The 16,006-nt window shown below is 44.8% G+C and overlaps 1 protein-coding gene across 1 annotated transcript in view; it reads left to right on the forward strand.

The window, feature by feature from the left end:
• Positions 1-16,006, forward strand: part of DPY19L3 (dpy-19 like C-mannosyltransferase 3) — a 482,898-nt gene that overhangs the window by 276,375 nt on the left and 190,517 nt on the right. The window contains exon 11 of the mRNA XM_069217640.1: positions 9,384-9,457. Within this exon, the coding sequence (XP_069073741.1) occupies positions 9,384-9,457 (74 nt within the window). The remainder of the gene's footprint in view (positions 1-9,383; positions 9,458-16,006) is intronic.

The following is a 16,006-nucleotide window of genomic DNA, read 5'->3' on the forward strand; positions in this document are numbered from 1 at the left end:
CGCCATGTTTAATAACAATACACCTTGCAAGTATGTGTCTTTACCGCTGTACCATCAGGCCAAATAACTACAATGCCAGCTTCAGCCTCGCCCACCTATTGGACTCTCACAGGAAGCTTAGGGCTGTAGGAGGAAGTAAGGAACTGTAGTGAATCCTTTTTTAAGATCACAGAAGGACGATGGATCAAAAGTTTAGTGTTGACCCTGTTGTCTTGATAGTATTCTGGCCAGTTGATGTGTAGGATTAACTTTAATCTTATACCTAAGAATGATTTTCATTGGTTTGTCCACTTCTGCTTTCCCATGAATTTATGGTGAAGGCTGAGGCCCTCATTACAGCTTCGGCTGTCTTTTTCAAAGACCACCAAAGCTGCTGCAGCAAACAGACCGCCAGTGCTGGCGGTCTGCTGACCACCATTTTAGTAGTCGTTGGAGGACTTCCTCCCATTTATGGGCGTAAGTCCTACTCATTCGTCCTGGCCAACAGAGTATAAGAGGCAGGTGCATCACCAGCACTGCCACTGCAGCAAGACTCTGCCTGCATATTACGAGACGTAATACGGCTTGGCAGAGTGGTGCTGGTGGTGCAAAACTGCCAGGACCCATCCGCTCCCGGACAACCAGCTCGCCAGAAAAGGTAAGGTTATCGTCCAAAGGGGGGGGGGGATGAGAGTGTTGGGTGCATGTGTGTGGTTTATGCGTGTGCGAATGAGGGTGTCTGAGTGTGTGTATGTGTGTGCGCGAATGTGGGTGTCTCAGTACGTGTTTGTGAGCGAGTAAATGGGGATGTCTGTGTGCAAGTCTGCGAGTGAGTGGGGGTGCATGTGTGCATATGCAGAAGGGGAGTGTGTTTATGTATGCATGAGTGGAGGGGGTGTGAATGATTGTGGATGGAGGGGTTCGTGTGTGAGCGATTGTGGATGGGGTGGGGATGAGTCGATGTTTGTGTAGGGGGGTGGGGGGTGTTTGTGGGTGCATGTGCATGTGTTTGTGTGAGTGAACGCGGAAAGTGGGTGAGTGTATGTATGTGGTGCAGGGGGAGCGGGGTGTGAATGTTTGCAGAGGGTGCATATGTGTGAGTGGGGGTGTGTGTATGTCAGTGTGAGAATGGGTGGGGGTGTTTGGATTGATGTGTACGGTTGAGGCGTGTTTGTGAGTGTGACGGGTGGGGGGATGTATGCATGTGTGTGCCGGCAACAGGAATGAGGATTCCTGTCGCCGGGTGCGTTACCTCCAGGGTTTTCGTGGCGGGGTGAAGGCCATGGAAAGCCTGGCGGTCTGCAGCCTTGTAATCTGGCCTGCAGGCTGAAGCCTGTCACCGGGCTGGAGGTGCTCGACCGCACCTTCAGCCCAGGTGGCGTTGTGGCAGTTTGGCTTCTGCCAAACCCCACAACTTGTAATGCGCCGGTCTTTACTGCCCGGTCCGCGGCGGTAAGACCGCCACAGCTGGTGGTCTGATGACCGCCAGACTCGTAATGAGTCTTTACTGTTTCATCCTCTGATTACTGACCTGAGTTGTAGGGTACATCGGGTGCACAGTCAAACTTTCCATGCCCAGCCTTCCCTATGCATTCTATATTTATTTGGGAGATATAAAGTGTATGAATTCAACATGACCGCCTGGGAAATTCTGGCTAACGAGAGCTAGTTATTAAAACTGGCAGTAGATTGTTTTTGGAAGACATGGAGATGTTTGAAATTTGCCACTGGATATTTGTGGTGGTTACTGAGGCTGTGATAGGTCTCAAAACCTTTGTGAAGAGCTAATTATTACTTGGCAATCTGAAAAAGATATTTATAATTTCCCACAGCTTTTTTCCCTGACCTATATTTTCTTCCCTACCTGATACGGGTAAATTTTAACAAATAGAATTAAGAAGCAAAGTTAATTTTACGTGAGGAATACCATTCAACCAACTTCAGGTTGTTACATTTTGTCGTATTTTGTCAGTGTAGCTGCTAATTTCATTTTAAGTGATATATAATATTAAACCACTCACATGTGCCCTTTGCCTGGGAATTGCTGCAAAGCTGCAGAGTGATTTGAAGCACTTGAAAAGGATTTCCGATCAGATTGTGTCTTCTCTTTGGAGTATTAGTCGTGCTCTGGAAAACGAATTTATTGGGAATGTTTCCACCAAACTTTCAATTACCTATTGAAAACAACATTTATTTCTGTGCATTAGTACTATATGGATGTCAACTATTAACATGTTTGACTGGCTGCAAGTGGGATTGACATTTAAAACCATTGATGTTTTTAAATCCTAGGGCTTTAGCAGAATGTTTTCAGCAACTCTATAGCAAATTAAATTCAGTGATCTGCAACCACCAGATCCAAGGATACATTTGTTTTATTTAAACTAAACTAAATTAGTTTTCTATCTTTTTTAACACCTACATTTAACATCACTTTAACCATTTGTTTTTTCCAGTGAATTTCAGTTTTTAAAAAAAATCATATTCACCCAACTCCCCCTCTGCCTATGCCTTGTGCAGCAGACGGCCGGTCACAAGTCCTGACCTCCGGCCAGGCCCTGCACTCAACTCCCTGCTGCTGGTTTACCCCCTGCTACTCTATGCTTCTGGCTGCGTTCAGTGGGTCATAGGCCACAGGGCCTAATTGCGGGCAAGGCCAGTGCCCAACCTTGCCACAGGCTGCCAGCCCCCCACTGCACACAGCCTCGGCAAGTGCGTAGCAGGGCATTGGCCTCCTATCAGCCCCTGAGACAGACAGCACCACGGTTCCACGTGGAAGCTTGCACGGTACTCCAGTACCATAGGGTGAAGATTGAGTGGCCTCCCATGTGAGTACTGTGGTAGTTAAGTGAAGGGCGCTGGGTCCTGCGGGAGTACTTCAACACATTTTTTTTTTTTTTAAGTTGAACCCTGAGGATCCATCTCCCTCTCACCCCTTCTAACTCCCACAAGTTCCAGAGGATCAGTGTGACCCTATCCTGACCCCTTATACTGCCTTTCCAAAATGTTTTCAGGACACAGTCCCTGAGTCCTGTGATGGCAGCTGCAACATTTCTTATGAGTTGCACCAGCCAGTCAGACCACTTGGGATCAGGACTGGTCCTGCCTAGCTGGCAGGAGAAAAAACTCCCTCAGACAGTTGAAGAGCCTAATTTTTAACTTTTGATACCCCAGGTCTCCTGCGGTACGAGCCTTCAAGGTATACCTAACGTTTTTTAGCACCTTCAAGCCAACCTGAGCAGCTCTTTAAATGCAAATTTTTTACCGGCTTGATGGATTTACACCAAACACGCTTTTTGAGTAACTTTCTAACTTTCTGCCACATTTGGGGTCATCCTGTTCAGTCTGCATTCAAGAGCAAAGTTTCCTATGGACATAAAAATAGGTGTAATGCCAGATTCTCTTGAGTTGGCATGACAAGGTGCGCACTATCTGCCTCTCTCCAGTACACATGGAGACTTCCTTCACAGCTTTCCTTGCCTTCTGCTTCTAAAAAAAAAACTAACATACTGGAGGGAAAAGAATGGGTTTACCTCAAAATACAAAGGCAAGCCTCATTTGAGATGTCTGACATTTTTGGAGTGAAAGACATTTCTGGATGCTCAGGAGGAGGAAGCCAGACCCTCTGGCAGTCTTGCAGCTAAAGAGAAGAGAGTTTGGAAGCCATTTTCTTTGAGGGCTCTGACTCAAGGAGGAGGTCAGATTCCTCAAGCCAGTAGTACAGAACGCAACCACAAGACTGAAGACTAAGTTGAAACCACTCGCTTTTTTTTTTTTGTAAAGCATGCAGGAACCCGTGCTTTTTAAAAAAAAAATGTGCAGATCATCTGCAAATTTGCTGCACCATGTTTTAAAAAAATTATGTTTTTGGCCCCAGGGAGTTCTCTCCGCAACCCCTCCACCAGGCGTAGGGGAATAGGGTATCTCTACCTGGCTGTCCAACATGTTTTTCTTTTTCTTTCTGTTCAGACAACTGAGTCCGTGAGTCTGCCCCATCATATTTATTGATGTGGTGGCAGCGATCAGATCATCTTTCAATCTATTGAATCCGTGGATCCTTAACAGCGTGACATATACATTTATTTTTTAACCTTAAATTCTCCAAAATTATATGTTTTACCTACTGGCGGTCACCATTAGGTAGTTATAATTAGGACCAAGTTTCCATAGAAAAAGTGTTTTTTGACTTGATTAAATCTTTGGCACATGGAAAACTATATGAAACTTTCCAAAAACAGTGTCCCAGTGATTCTTGTTGCGCACGGAAAGTTTCAGGGTGATCCATCAAGCAAGGACCGAGAAAAAGGGGGATAAAAAAATGTGGTTTTCTCATGTTAATTCTCACAGGACCTTTGAACATGACTACAGCCTGAAACGCTGGATAGAATAACACCAAATTTGGCAGAAAGCTAGTTTTTGGTACGCAGAATATGCTTTTGCTTATTTGATGTAAATCCTTTGAGTAGATATTAAAAGTAAAATGCATTTGTATATCTAGGGCTGCAGATCCTCCCCATCGACTTCTTGAATAATGATGAGCTTGTGCAGGAAAATGCACAGCTCTGATTGGCTGCCAACATTTCAGCCGAGTCCTACAAATAAGTTAAAAATAACAAGGGGTCAGAGTAGAGTCAGCCTGACCCCTTAGCTCTGGTGCTGGGGTCCCAGAGGGGCTTTGAAAAATGAAATATGGGCAGGCCATCCGCCCCCCCTCCACCCCACCCCACCCACGGTAAAAGAAAATGCTGGCTCCCACAGTAGGTGGGGAGCCAGCTCGGACTGCGGGGGCCTTGAGGCTCCCCTGGGTCCCCAGTATTGACTAGGTGTCCTGGGGGGCTCCCAGGTCACATGGCCAGGCCCCGGGGGATGTGGTCCCAGGGGCCAAGATCAGTCATGGAGAGGGTGGCCACAATACCCCCTTCTCCCCATAAAATATTTATATTTAAACTGGGCCCTGGGGAGGGGCCACACTGTCTACCTCCCACCCAAAATTATCATAATTATTCCAGGCCCCAGAAGATCTGCCCTGGCAAAGGGGGCCAAGCGCCCCTCTACCCCAACAAAAATGTTATAATTAGGCCAGGCCCTGGGGTATGTGGTCCATAGGGCTGATTGGCCCCAGGGATGGGGGACTTGCGCCCCCCTCAAAAGAATAATTAGGCCGGACCTAGGGTCACCGGGGCAGAGGTCAGCTCTGGGGAGGGGAGCCACGTGGTCCGCCTCCCCCTAAATTTTTTTATAGTTAGGCCAGACCCTGGGGGGTGGGGCCTCAGGGGCCGAGGTTGGCCCTGGGGAGGGGGAGCCACATAGCCCCCTTCCCACCAAAAAAGAGTTAATATTTAGACTGGGCCCCATGGGATGTGGTCCCTGAGGCTAAAATCGGTCGGGAGAGGTGGGCATGCAGACCTACTGCCAATTACTGCTGTGCTTAGCCAAAGTAGATATGCAGTGCGGGGGTGGGTGGTTATAGGGGTTGGCCACAGGGGCTGGGCACAGGCCAGGTCGTGGCGCCAACCTCTGCTATGCACAGCCAGAGGCCGTGTGCAGCACAGGGTTGGGTGGTTGTATTAGCCCCCTTTAATTGGCACAGCTGGCTGCTGGGCACGTTGTGGTCCCCAGTGCCGTATATGGCCCACCTCCCACTTTAACTTATGGTAAAGGCCCCGGGGAGGTGGTGGTCCCTGGGACCGAGGGGGTCCTCTCGGCCCCTATACAAAAGTTTACATTGCCCGGGGACTGCCACCTCCCCAGGGCTAAAATTACAAAGCCCCAGGAGGGGGGTGCGCACTGCAACCCTCCATGTTTTAACAAAAGCCCTGGGAAGTTGGTAGTCCCCGGAGCTCATGAGCCCATTGGAAGAGGGGTTCTGCATTGTTCCCCTACAGTTTTGCTATAAAGCCTCGGGAAGGGGGTCGTCCCTGGGGCTCTAAAGAGCACTAGGATAGCACCCCGTGTGCCCCCTTTTTTAAAATAGATATATATATACCCACATCCCCCGGGTTCTGGCCCACCCAGGGGCAATGTTATAAACCAGTGCGGGAGACCGCACATGTTTATTTTTTTTATATATGCCCAAATGGCGAATCTGCTGCCATATTCGGTGAAAATTGAAAGAAAATGCTTTTCTGCTCCGGCCGGATACCAGGGGGGCCCAGTGCCAAGGCTAGTGGGTCAGGTTTTTCCTACTCTGCACCCTTTTCTTGGTTTATATCATGTTGTTTGGGACTCGGCTGAGCCCACGTCCCAGTCAGATCTCTGCACAAGATTGGGAGGAGTTGCGAAGGGTTAGCGCCTGTAGATATACACATTAGTTTTCTTTTAATATCTCAACAGCAACAAAACAGATTTACATCTAATAACAAAAAAGGTTTCTATCGGGACCAGTAGCTACCTTTCTGTCAAATTTGGTGTCATTCTGTCGAACGATTCAGGCTGTAGCTGTGTCTAAGATCCCTATCGGAAAATGCATGGGGGAAAAAGCGTTTTGGGACCACCCCTTTTTCTCGACCCTTGTTCTATGAATCACCCCGAAACCTTCAAGACAGCAGCTGAAGTGAGTGGCAAACTAGTTTTGATAATTTCCTGAGGATTCATTTAATGGCGCCAAAGTTATTGGCAAAACATAAAAACCCTTTCCCATGGAAACTAGGTAGGTAATGTATATAAGGTTACTACTTACCCATAATATTTTTACCACGCATGTCTTTTTCTTGCATGCCTCTACCATGACAATGTAAATATTTATATAGCTGTAAAAATACTTACAATGTCGTGTTAAAGGTATGCATGGTATAGGCATAGTCATTGTAAAAAAAAGTCGTTGCAAAGACTCATTGTAAAGACACATTCATTGTTCCGGCGTCGTTGTAAAGACATGCATAGTTAAGGCAGTCGTGGTTCTGTCATACATCCTAAAAAAATGAAAATATCTCTAAGTTTGTCTGTGTTCAGGCTTCAAAGAGATGTTGAGGTGTGATTTGCACCAATCCCTGGATGTGCCACAAAACAACACATGTTGTAAGTATGTGCACTAATAGACCAAACGCATGTTTTTAAACAACCTAACACCGTTTTTTTTTTTTTTTTTTTAGGAATAAAATCTGTACCTCAGTGGTGCACGGACATCTGGGTAGTCAAAGGTTTATACTAGTCACGGATTCCTTGCCAGCGTGGCCATACACATTGACTGTTCTGGGCCAATATTTGTGGCTTGGGATGGAGAGCTCGAATCAAGGCTATTCGGCTTTGTATAGTGACAGGCTTTGCCTCCTTTGGCTTGCAGTGATTTTAAAGTGTACTGAGGATTTTGTGGAGCTGCTCACAAAAACCATGCAGTGCTGGAAGTTTGAGGAAGAATGAGGAATTCTGTCTCTTTATAGTACTAGTTGACCTTCCAGGCTTAAATTGCTGTTTGTCATTATTATTGTGTGACAGTGCAGCTCTCTGAAGAGGGCGACTAGAGTGAAGTGGGAGAAGAGGTGGAAATTGAAGCATGGCAGGTGGTTGATGGTTGATTGTGTAAATTTAGTTCACACACCATCCTGGAGGTTCAACCTACCTAGAAAGAGAGCTCTAAAAGGCCTTCAGAAAGCCCTATCCTGTACAGTTTATGAAAGGGCATGTGTGGAGTTATCTTAACTCTCTCTCCCTTACATCACATCATTGGCCTACGAGGTAAGTTGAAGTCACTGCATGGCAAGGTATAGCAGAGCAGTGGTTGAGGATCTAATGCAGCCAGCCCAGGACCTATAGCCAAATGTTTTGGACAGACCTGGTGTGTGCTGTAAATACCATGTTATAAGCTGATTCTGGGGTTCCAGTGGGAATGTATCGACTCCGCTGCATTTGATATCATGATCAGATCCTGGCAGGTCCACTCAATCTTTCATCTTTTCAAAGTTAATAAAAGGAGCACCATAGAGTGGGGTAACAATTTGTTATTCAAGATGCCCCAATGGGCCGAAAGTGGACTCTACAAATCGTACGTGAGATATAGATTTATAAAAAACCAAGTAGTTTCCTAGCTAGTTCTGGTTTTATGTCTTAAAGAAAGACGTGTTTGCCTTTCAGGCAGGCCCGGGCTGAAAGCCGAACTTGCCTGGGGGTCTGTAAAGTACAGTGATTTAGCAGTTGAAACTCTTAAATTTACCTTAACAATATGATCGTTCAGTCTGGATATCAAATGTTTGTTTGGACTGCTGATTTCGAAAAACTGAGAAAATCTAATAATATCGTCTATAGATTTTTTTGGCTGAAAATCTGAAACTTTGCAAAGCAGATTCTGACCATTCCCCCGGGCCTCAGTATAGGTACTCCTGTAAATATTACAACCATTGACCATCGGAATGTGAGCACAGCTGAATCATTTCAGCCAGTTTCACTAGTCTTTCCAGTTGCTAATACAGTGGAAGTGAGTTTCATGACTTTGGGGCATGCTCATGGTGGATGGGTTTTCATTGATTTCTGAGATTGATTTCCGGTCTTAAACTATTCCGAGGCATGCTCTTCCGCCCTTCTTTAACCAACATCCTTGTAGATATGTTATAACTGTCTTATTATTGTACTCGCACTCGAGGGAAGCAAACATTGAGGTCTTTAATGAGCAATGATAAGCATGAAGCAGTGTTCCGTTGTACCTAAACACAATACTGCCTTAACGAGCACAAAGGTTGGCTTAGGAAGAATTGATCAGTCTCTGTGGCTGTGGTGTCTTCTGAACAACACTGGAGCCTGGTACACTATCGAGACTCCATAGCTTTTCATGATGTGTAAACCTTTACCAGCACAGGTTCAGCCATGTTACCTGGCAGTCTGCACGGAGAGGGAGTCTGGGATGCACCTTAGTGAATTTGTGTAACAGGGAAAAAAATGCAGAATTGTCGAATTCCTTCACCCACAGGATCATGGACCGAATTGACGTTTGAATACAGCCAGTGCAAATTCGTTTTGTACCTTTATAATGAATATATAATATTATAATGGAAACACAACCACTAAATGTAGTTGTCTATAAGAGTCATATCAGTGCATAGTGACAGAAGAATGACCACTAGATCACAATGTGGCAAGAGGTACAACTCGACCACTACATATGATAACACAGTTGTGGAGCTTGGTTGTTTGTTTTATAAATTACTTTGTGTTCCTTTGTATTTGTGTTCTGTAATATTACTGAATGCAATACTATACATCACATTTAGGTTTGTATTGCCTGCTCTTTTTGCTATTGCTTGAGTTATTGGAAATGCTATACACTAAAATTGCACGCAAACATGTAGTGTGCAACTAACTGATGATAGGGTGAGATCAAGACATCTGTGACTCAGCACTGCTTTAATACATGTTTCACAATTCGCATAAATTAATGCTTTTGTTCTGTATTTTGTATTTTTTTTTCGCTACAGAAAATTCTGAGTATTGAGTCAGATGAACATATATTCAAATTTATAAAGGCCAAGTTTGGATTTGGTTCAACAAGGTATATCTGCATCTTATTAAAAGTTTTACTTCTAATGGTTTCGCTAAATGGCATTAAATGGTTTTAGAGAATACTTCTTCGTTTAGCACGCAAAATAGCTTGATTTTAATTTTAGTGGAGAGGTGAAATTTGGAGTCGTTCGTAAAAAGGATGTCTGGCTCCCACATGATCCTTTGATGCTTCATAGAGGTGATTAAAACACTTACTGCCACATTGGGTTTCTTATACTGTTCACCCTTTAGTGACGTTACAGGTGCTACAATCACAGTTGTTGTGTACATGGTTTTTACTGTTTCGTCTGGCGTTATCTTGATGGATAAATTGCATACAGATTTGTGCCTCGAAGCAGGAGGGTGTCAGAACCCAGAGGCTAAAGTCTAAGAAACCGTGTACATTCACCTAATTTGATGCATACACAGATCTTTTTGACGTGTTGTTGGAAATTTTCCAGTCACAGTTATTCACTCTGAATAGATTCTATGGTGGGTGGGATGCTTTTGCATGGTTTATTCTCCCCAACTGTTTTCTTGTTTTGGGAGTTTTTCCCATAAAGAACCTGTGTGTATGTCGATCACTGCTCCGTCTCGTAACCTTGCTTAACCAGCCTTTCGTTTCTAATTTATGGCCTTCTGATTGGTCAGAAAGTATGCATGAAACTGATTTTTTTGAAGGAGTAGGACCTGCACCCAACCCCCAGGAATCCTACCTTCAACAGCCAGTTGTGGCACCGCTCGTGGGGCCTTTTGCAGTAGCTTAGTCAAGGCTTGCATCTTCTGGAGTGGTCTGAGAGCTGGGAGCGGGTTTTGCGGACCAGTCCAGTTTCAGAAAGAACAAAGCCTATACATTGGATCTAGTGATACAGATGCACCCTTCCACCGCTAACCACGTCCAGTATAACGTGTCAGACCAGTAGTAGAATGGGAAAGGGGACTGGGATAAGAGAGTAAACAGAGTCTACGGTTATCACTCCTTTGCCTCTTCACTCTGCCGGGTTCTGACGTTTGCAGGAAGAATGGATATTCAAATGCAAATAAGAGATACTTATGATCAGCATATAACCTTACCACACTGACAGTGATATACCTGGAAGCTCTGTGTGTAATCAGCTCTCCTGTGTTCCAGATATCAAGCTGACTTCCTAAAACTGAAATATAGCAAAACAAGAAGTATCACGGTCATTGACCTCCCTCCTTGCTAGCAAGATAAATGCCTCCAGTTATCAGCCATCAGTTCGCAATCGAATACTACTTATTCGTTTACAATCGTTTTTGCAACATTTACAACGTATTGTAATGTTATCTGATTTAAAATACATTTACGCGGCATACTTTTACAATGCAGTTGAAATGTATTTAAATTAGATAGCATTCAATGCCTTGCAAAATAGAGCAAGTGTCAGGGTTGAGTGAGCCCTGGTGTCACTGTACCTGCTGCACCAAATTGGAGATGGTGTGCCAATGGGGAAAACAGTCCACCTAAAGACAACAGTGAATTTCCTAGACAAAAACGTTTCATTTGATACAGATATTTTTCCAACACTTAGTTTTACAATGTATTCATATACATCGCACTTTCTGAATACATGGTTATTGCAGCCACCTAGAGGACAATGAAAGCTGGCAGCATGCAGGTAATCATTTTCAACGACTTACTCTTACAAAGTTTTTTTTTTTTTTTTTTCACTTCACCTGTTGATTTACATCGCATGCAAAATAAATGCTTGCGTTGTAAATGAATATGCAAAGTAAAATATGAATTGTGATAGCATGTCGTTGAAAATGATCCATACTAAGGGGGTCATTCTGACCCTGGCGGTCCAACGACTGCGGAAGCACCGCCAACAGGCTGGCGGTGTTTCCAGGGATATTCTGACCGCGGGTCAGAAACGGGAAACCGGCGGTGTCCCGCCGGTTTCCCGCTGCCCCAGGGAATCCTCCACGCCGGCGCTGCTTGCAGCACCGCCATCGGGATTCCGACCCCCTTACCGCCATCCTGTTCCTGGCGGTTTTCACTGCCAGGAACAGGATGGCAGTAACGGGTGTTGTGGGGCCCCTGGGCCAATGGCATGGGCACTGCAGGGGCCTCCTAACAGGGCCCCACATTGATTTTCAGTGTCTGCCAAGCAGACACTTACTGCACCCGTCGCACGCCTTCAACTCCGCCGGCTCCATTCGGAGCCGGCTTCCTCGTTGAAGGCGCTTTCCCGCTGGGCCGGCGGGCGGCCTTCTGGCGGTCGCCCGCCAGCCCAGCGGGAAAGCCAGAATGGCCGCCGCGGTCATTTGACCGCGGGGCGGTCATTCGGCGGCTCCTGCCGGGCGTGCGGTTACCGCCGCCGGCGGGAGTCGGAATGACCCCCTAAATGTATCATGCCCTTCGCCCTCATATGTATGCACCATCTGATATTTCTCGCATTAGTTCTGATTTGTCTTAGTGCAACTGGAAGAAAAGTTAACATTCATTAACAATCTGTTTCCTAAGCTAAGTGTGTACGCACGCACGCACACACACACACACACACACACACACACAAATACACTGTCTCTCGCACACACCGCACTAAATGTTTGTACCTGAAATGTGCATTATATATGTATGTATATCATAATTTATACTGTTCGATATTAGAATTCCTCGGTTACTTCATGAAGAATGTAAAGTTCAAAAGGAATGCAAAGTCCCACAATCTTTGATTAAATAAGTCTGAGTTCAGAATAGTTCAAGTTCGTTTTCCAGAATACTTTTGAATCCAGAAAGTCTTTTAACACATTCCCAAGCAGGGGAATTGTACTCAAACACAAATCCACGAAGTGAGGGCCCTGGCTGCAGCAACATTATAACTTGATTGCTTAGCAAGGACACTGTTAACCAGTTATGCTTTTAGTCCAAGATGGCCGCTACCATATCCAACTCTCCAAGGCTTCAGGTGTCTCTGGGAAAAGCATTTTGTTGTCTATCAGTGTCGCAGAATGCAGCCTCCACGAATGTGAAGCCTTCCTCCAGGCAGCACCAACACTTGATGCATACTGCCAGCGTTTCCTCCTTAGAAACATATTATTCGCTGGCAAGTTTGTATTATGGTTCCTCTGTGCTTGTCTCGTGGCAATTGCTAATCCCTTCTTCCTGGCATCCGGAAGCTGAGACAAAGCATAGGCTTTTTGGAGCAGTCCCAAAAGCTTATATAAAGCCTTGGTCTTTTTCAGAATATTGAGAGTTTAAAAGAAAGCCTTCGTCATTTGCAGCAGTCCGCGAGCTTTTTAAATATTTTAATATTGCAGTTTGTGAGACAGACACCACTTCTGTGTTTGTCCTGGGTCCAGTGTCTTGCTGCGGTACACCTTGCCAGAGTTAACCCTTCTACACATGTCTAAGAGGAGAAACATTTATGCATTTTATCAGCTTAATGAACTACAACGTGCCTGATGAATCCCCGCTACAGCCCTACCAGGCATGGATAATTCAAACAGAAGAAGCCTAAACGGCTGCTTGCCTTGCAGGTTCCATCCCTGCGGCTTCCTTTTGGCACTAGGAGTTATATATGGCAGACTTAATGAAGGCTGCCATGCAAGTGTTTCTGTTTCTTTCATGGTTGTTTGCATTGTGATCAATGGCAGGTGCTATATGACAACCTGGGCATAGTCTGGATGCTATCATTGGCCTACAATGCCACTCCTGTGCTGAGGATCGAGGAGGCCTGACATTTCTGGCCCTAAAAGGAAAAGTTACACCTGACCAGAAACATTACCCCAAGCCGCGAATCATTCAGATGCCAGCCAGGAAGAGATCTATCTTTTTGCTCTGATTGACCAGTATAATCTGTCTTAGATCTCCTAGTCCTTGTTGCCTTAGGGTTAATAAAGTGTAAAACTTGTATTTATCTTGAACACTATGTCTTGCAGGAAACCGTAAGGTAGCCTTGAAGCACCTGGTATCACTTCCAGAAGCACCTAATGCAGTGGTGTAACATTAGGCCCTGCGGTGGGGGTGGGGGGCTGGAGCTCCAGGGTGTCCCCCAACATAGTACACTGACTAGGTCTCGGAGGTGTAAGGTGGTGGACGGGGATGCCTCCCTCCATGTTCTTTGCAGGTGCCTCCTCAAGTTTCGTTACGCCACTGACCTATTGTGTACTTTACCTATATTTAGAGTGGGCTTTGAGTCAGCCCGTGGCGCATGATTGGTTGGCTTACTTTATCTCATTTGCTTGCTTCTTATCTGATGGCTTTCCTTCCTTTTCTTTATTTTGTGCCCCTCCTTTAGAGCATTGTTGTTTTACAGAATTTCTACCTGGATGAGTTGTACCCTTTCCCTGTTAATTTTACTTTCTTTCAGCACTCCATCAGAGTGCCTGTGCTTCTTTTACTGTCCCTTGTGTGGTTGTTTTGCCCTCACACATCAGCTGTGCTGTCTGTGTTATTCCCGCTCCTCCCCGTCCCACTTGTTTTTTTCTGCTTCTTAGGTCGAGCACACAAGTGCTTTGACCTGTTGTAAGTATTCTGTGGGCTTTTAACCACTCCCACCTCACGCCTATCACTTTCACTCATGTGTGCGCTTGCCTATCAATCCCTTGATGTCATTGGTAATTGCTGTACGTTTGTCCCGCCTTGAGGCAGTTTTGTCATCGCCTTGCAGACTGCCCCTGTTACATGGATTATTGCAAGATTACTGATGTATTTCTGCGTGGGTAAATTGTTTTTTTCTTTTGTCTCTCCCCTTTGTGCTCCATGGCGGTCATGGTCCTCACAGTGCAAACAGCGTAGAAGAGCAGCGCAAACTCCATCAGTGGTATTGGAGCACTGGTCACATTGTTCACACTGTTACCTAATCAGAGTAATTTCTTTTGTCTCTCCCCAACACGCTCCATAGCTTTCCTGAAAACACTGATAATTGATAAATGCTTTACATAAAAAGCCACAACCTGGCCCTTCCAGCACAGCAGGAGAGGCGATATTACAATATTCACTGCACTTGGGAAAAGTCGCCCCATAATGCTTCGCAAGCATTCTTTTTCAAAACATTTTTGCCCAAATCTCAGCCTGTGGTGCTCCTAGGACAATGGGACCATCACCAAAACGTTCAGCAAGACACACTTTACTGTTTAGGTCATCTATGGATCCCCACACTAGGTTATTAGGGACCACAAAATAATAACCTCTTCCACCCATTTTTAAGCTCTCTTATGGCTGGAACTTTTGTTTTACAGCTTGGAGTAGTTTGTGTTCTACGGGCCTTAGTATTGCAGTAGGCCTGAAAATGTGTAAATATGCCCTCTAGAGGCTAAATATATAGTTGCACTGCATTACTTTGTGCCATTCTATTTTTATGTGGTGATGCTTTCTAGGGGCTAATTATATGGTTATATAGTGATGTTTCTTACAAATGATATTTTTTATTGTGGTGTCCTTTAGGGGCTGTTCTGAGCATTACAGTCAACATACTACAATATTTGCTGCACTCAGTCGTCCCATATTGTTTTCAAGGGCATTCTTTTTCAAAACACTTTTGTTCATAACTCAGTCTGTGGTGGTTTTAGGACAATTGGACCACCTTAAAAACGTCCACCACAACCTGCTCTGTCTGTCTAGATCATCTCTAGGGCCCCACACTAGGTTAGTGGGGACCCCAGAATAATAATCCTTCCCTCCATTCAGTGTCTTTTTATCGTCTCTTGTGGCTGGAACATTTGTTTTACAGCTGAGAGTAATTTGTGTTTCAAGGGTCTTGTTTGTAATGTCATTGTAGTAGGCCTGATAGCCCTGACAATGTGTAATGCACTATCCCTTCTAGAGGCTAAATATATGGTTACACTGCAATACTTTCTGTCGTTTTCTTTTCATGTGGCAATGCTCTCTAGGGGCTCGTTATATGGTTACATAACTATGTTTCTCACAAATGCTATTTTCATTGTGGTGTCCTCTAGGGACTGTTCTGAGCATTACAGTCTAATGCTAAACATTTATTTCTGATAAAGGTTTTTATTGGGTTTAGATGATAATTATATATGTTTTATTAATATCTCCTTAATTGCAATTATGACCATGATTCAGGCCAACTTTTTTTTTTTTTTATATATCTATTTTATTGTTTTCAACACACGTAATCAGTTACGGATGCAAATATCAAAAACTGGATAAGAGCGTTCCATTCTCCAAAAGTGAACAACGCAGTTAATTGCTGATTCATTGTACAAACTTTCCAAGGGGTAGCAAGCGATACACTCATGGAGCAAAATAGTTACTAGGTACAGTACAATAACATGTATCGTGTCACCTCCAGCTGCCTGCATGTTGTGTGTGGATCTATTCTATTGCACATCTCACCCCTCAGCTCGTTATTACATCCCATTACAAGCATGTAATCCAGTACGGCTTGTCCATTATAATGCTTTACACATACGGGTGTTTAATCAACTGCATATAAACAATCTTTTGTTGGCATTCCGGGAAGCTCAACATCAGCACACTACCATATACAAAAATACAAAGGCCCCTTCCAACTGCCCAGTGCCCTCCCATTCTGCATGAAAACTCCAAACGCGCCACCCTGCAGGCGTG

The sequence above is a fragment of the Pleurodeles waltl genome, chromosome 12 (assembly GCF_031143425.1).
Source record: "Pleurodeles waltl isolate 20211129_DDA chromosome 12, aPleWal1.hap1.20221129, whole genome shotgun sequence".
Taxonomy (NCBI): Eukaryota; Metazoa; Chordata; class Amphibia; order Caudata; family Salamandridae; genus Pleurodeles; species Pleurodeles waltl.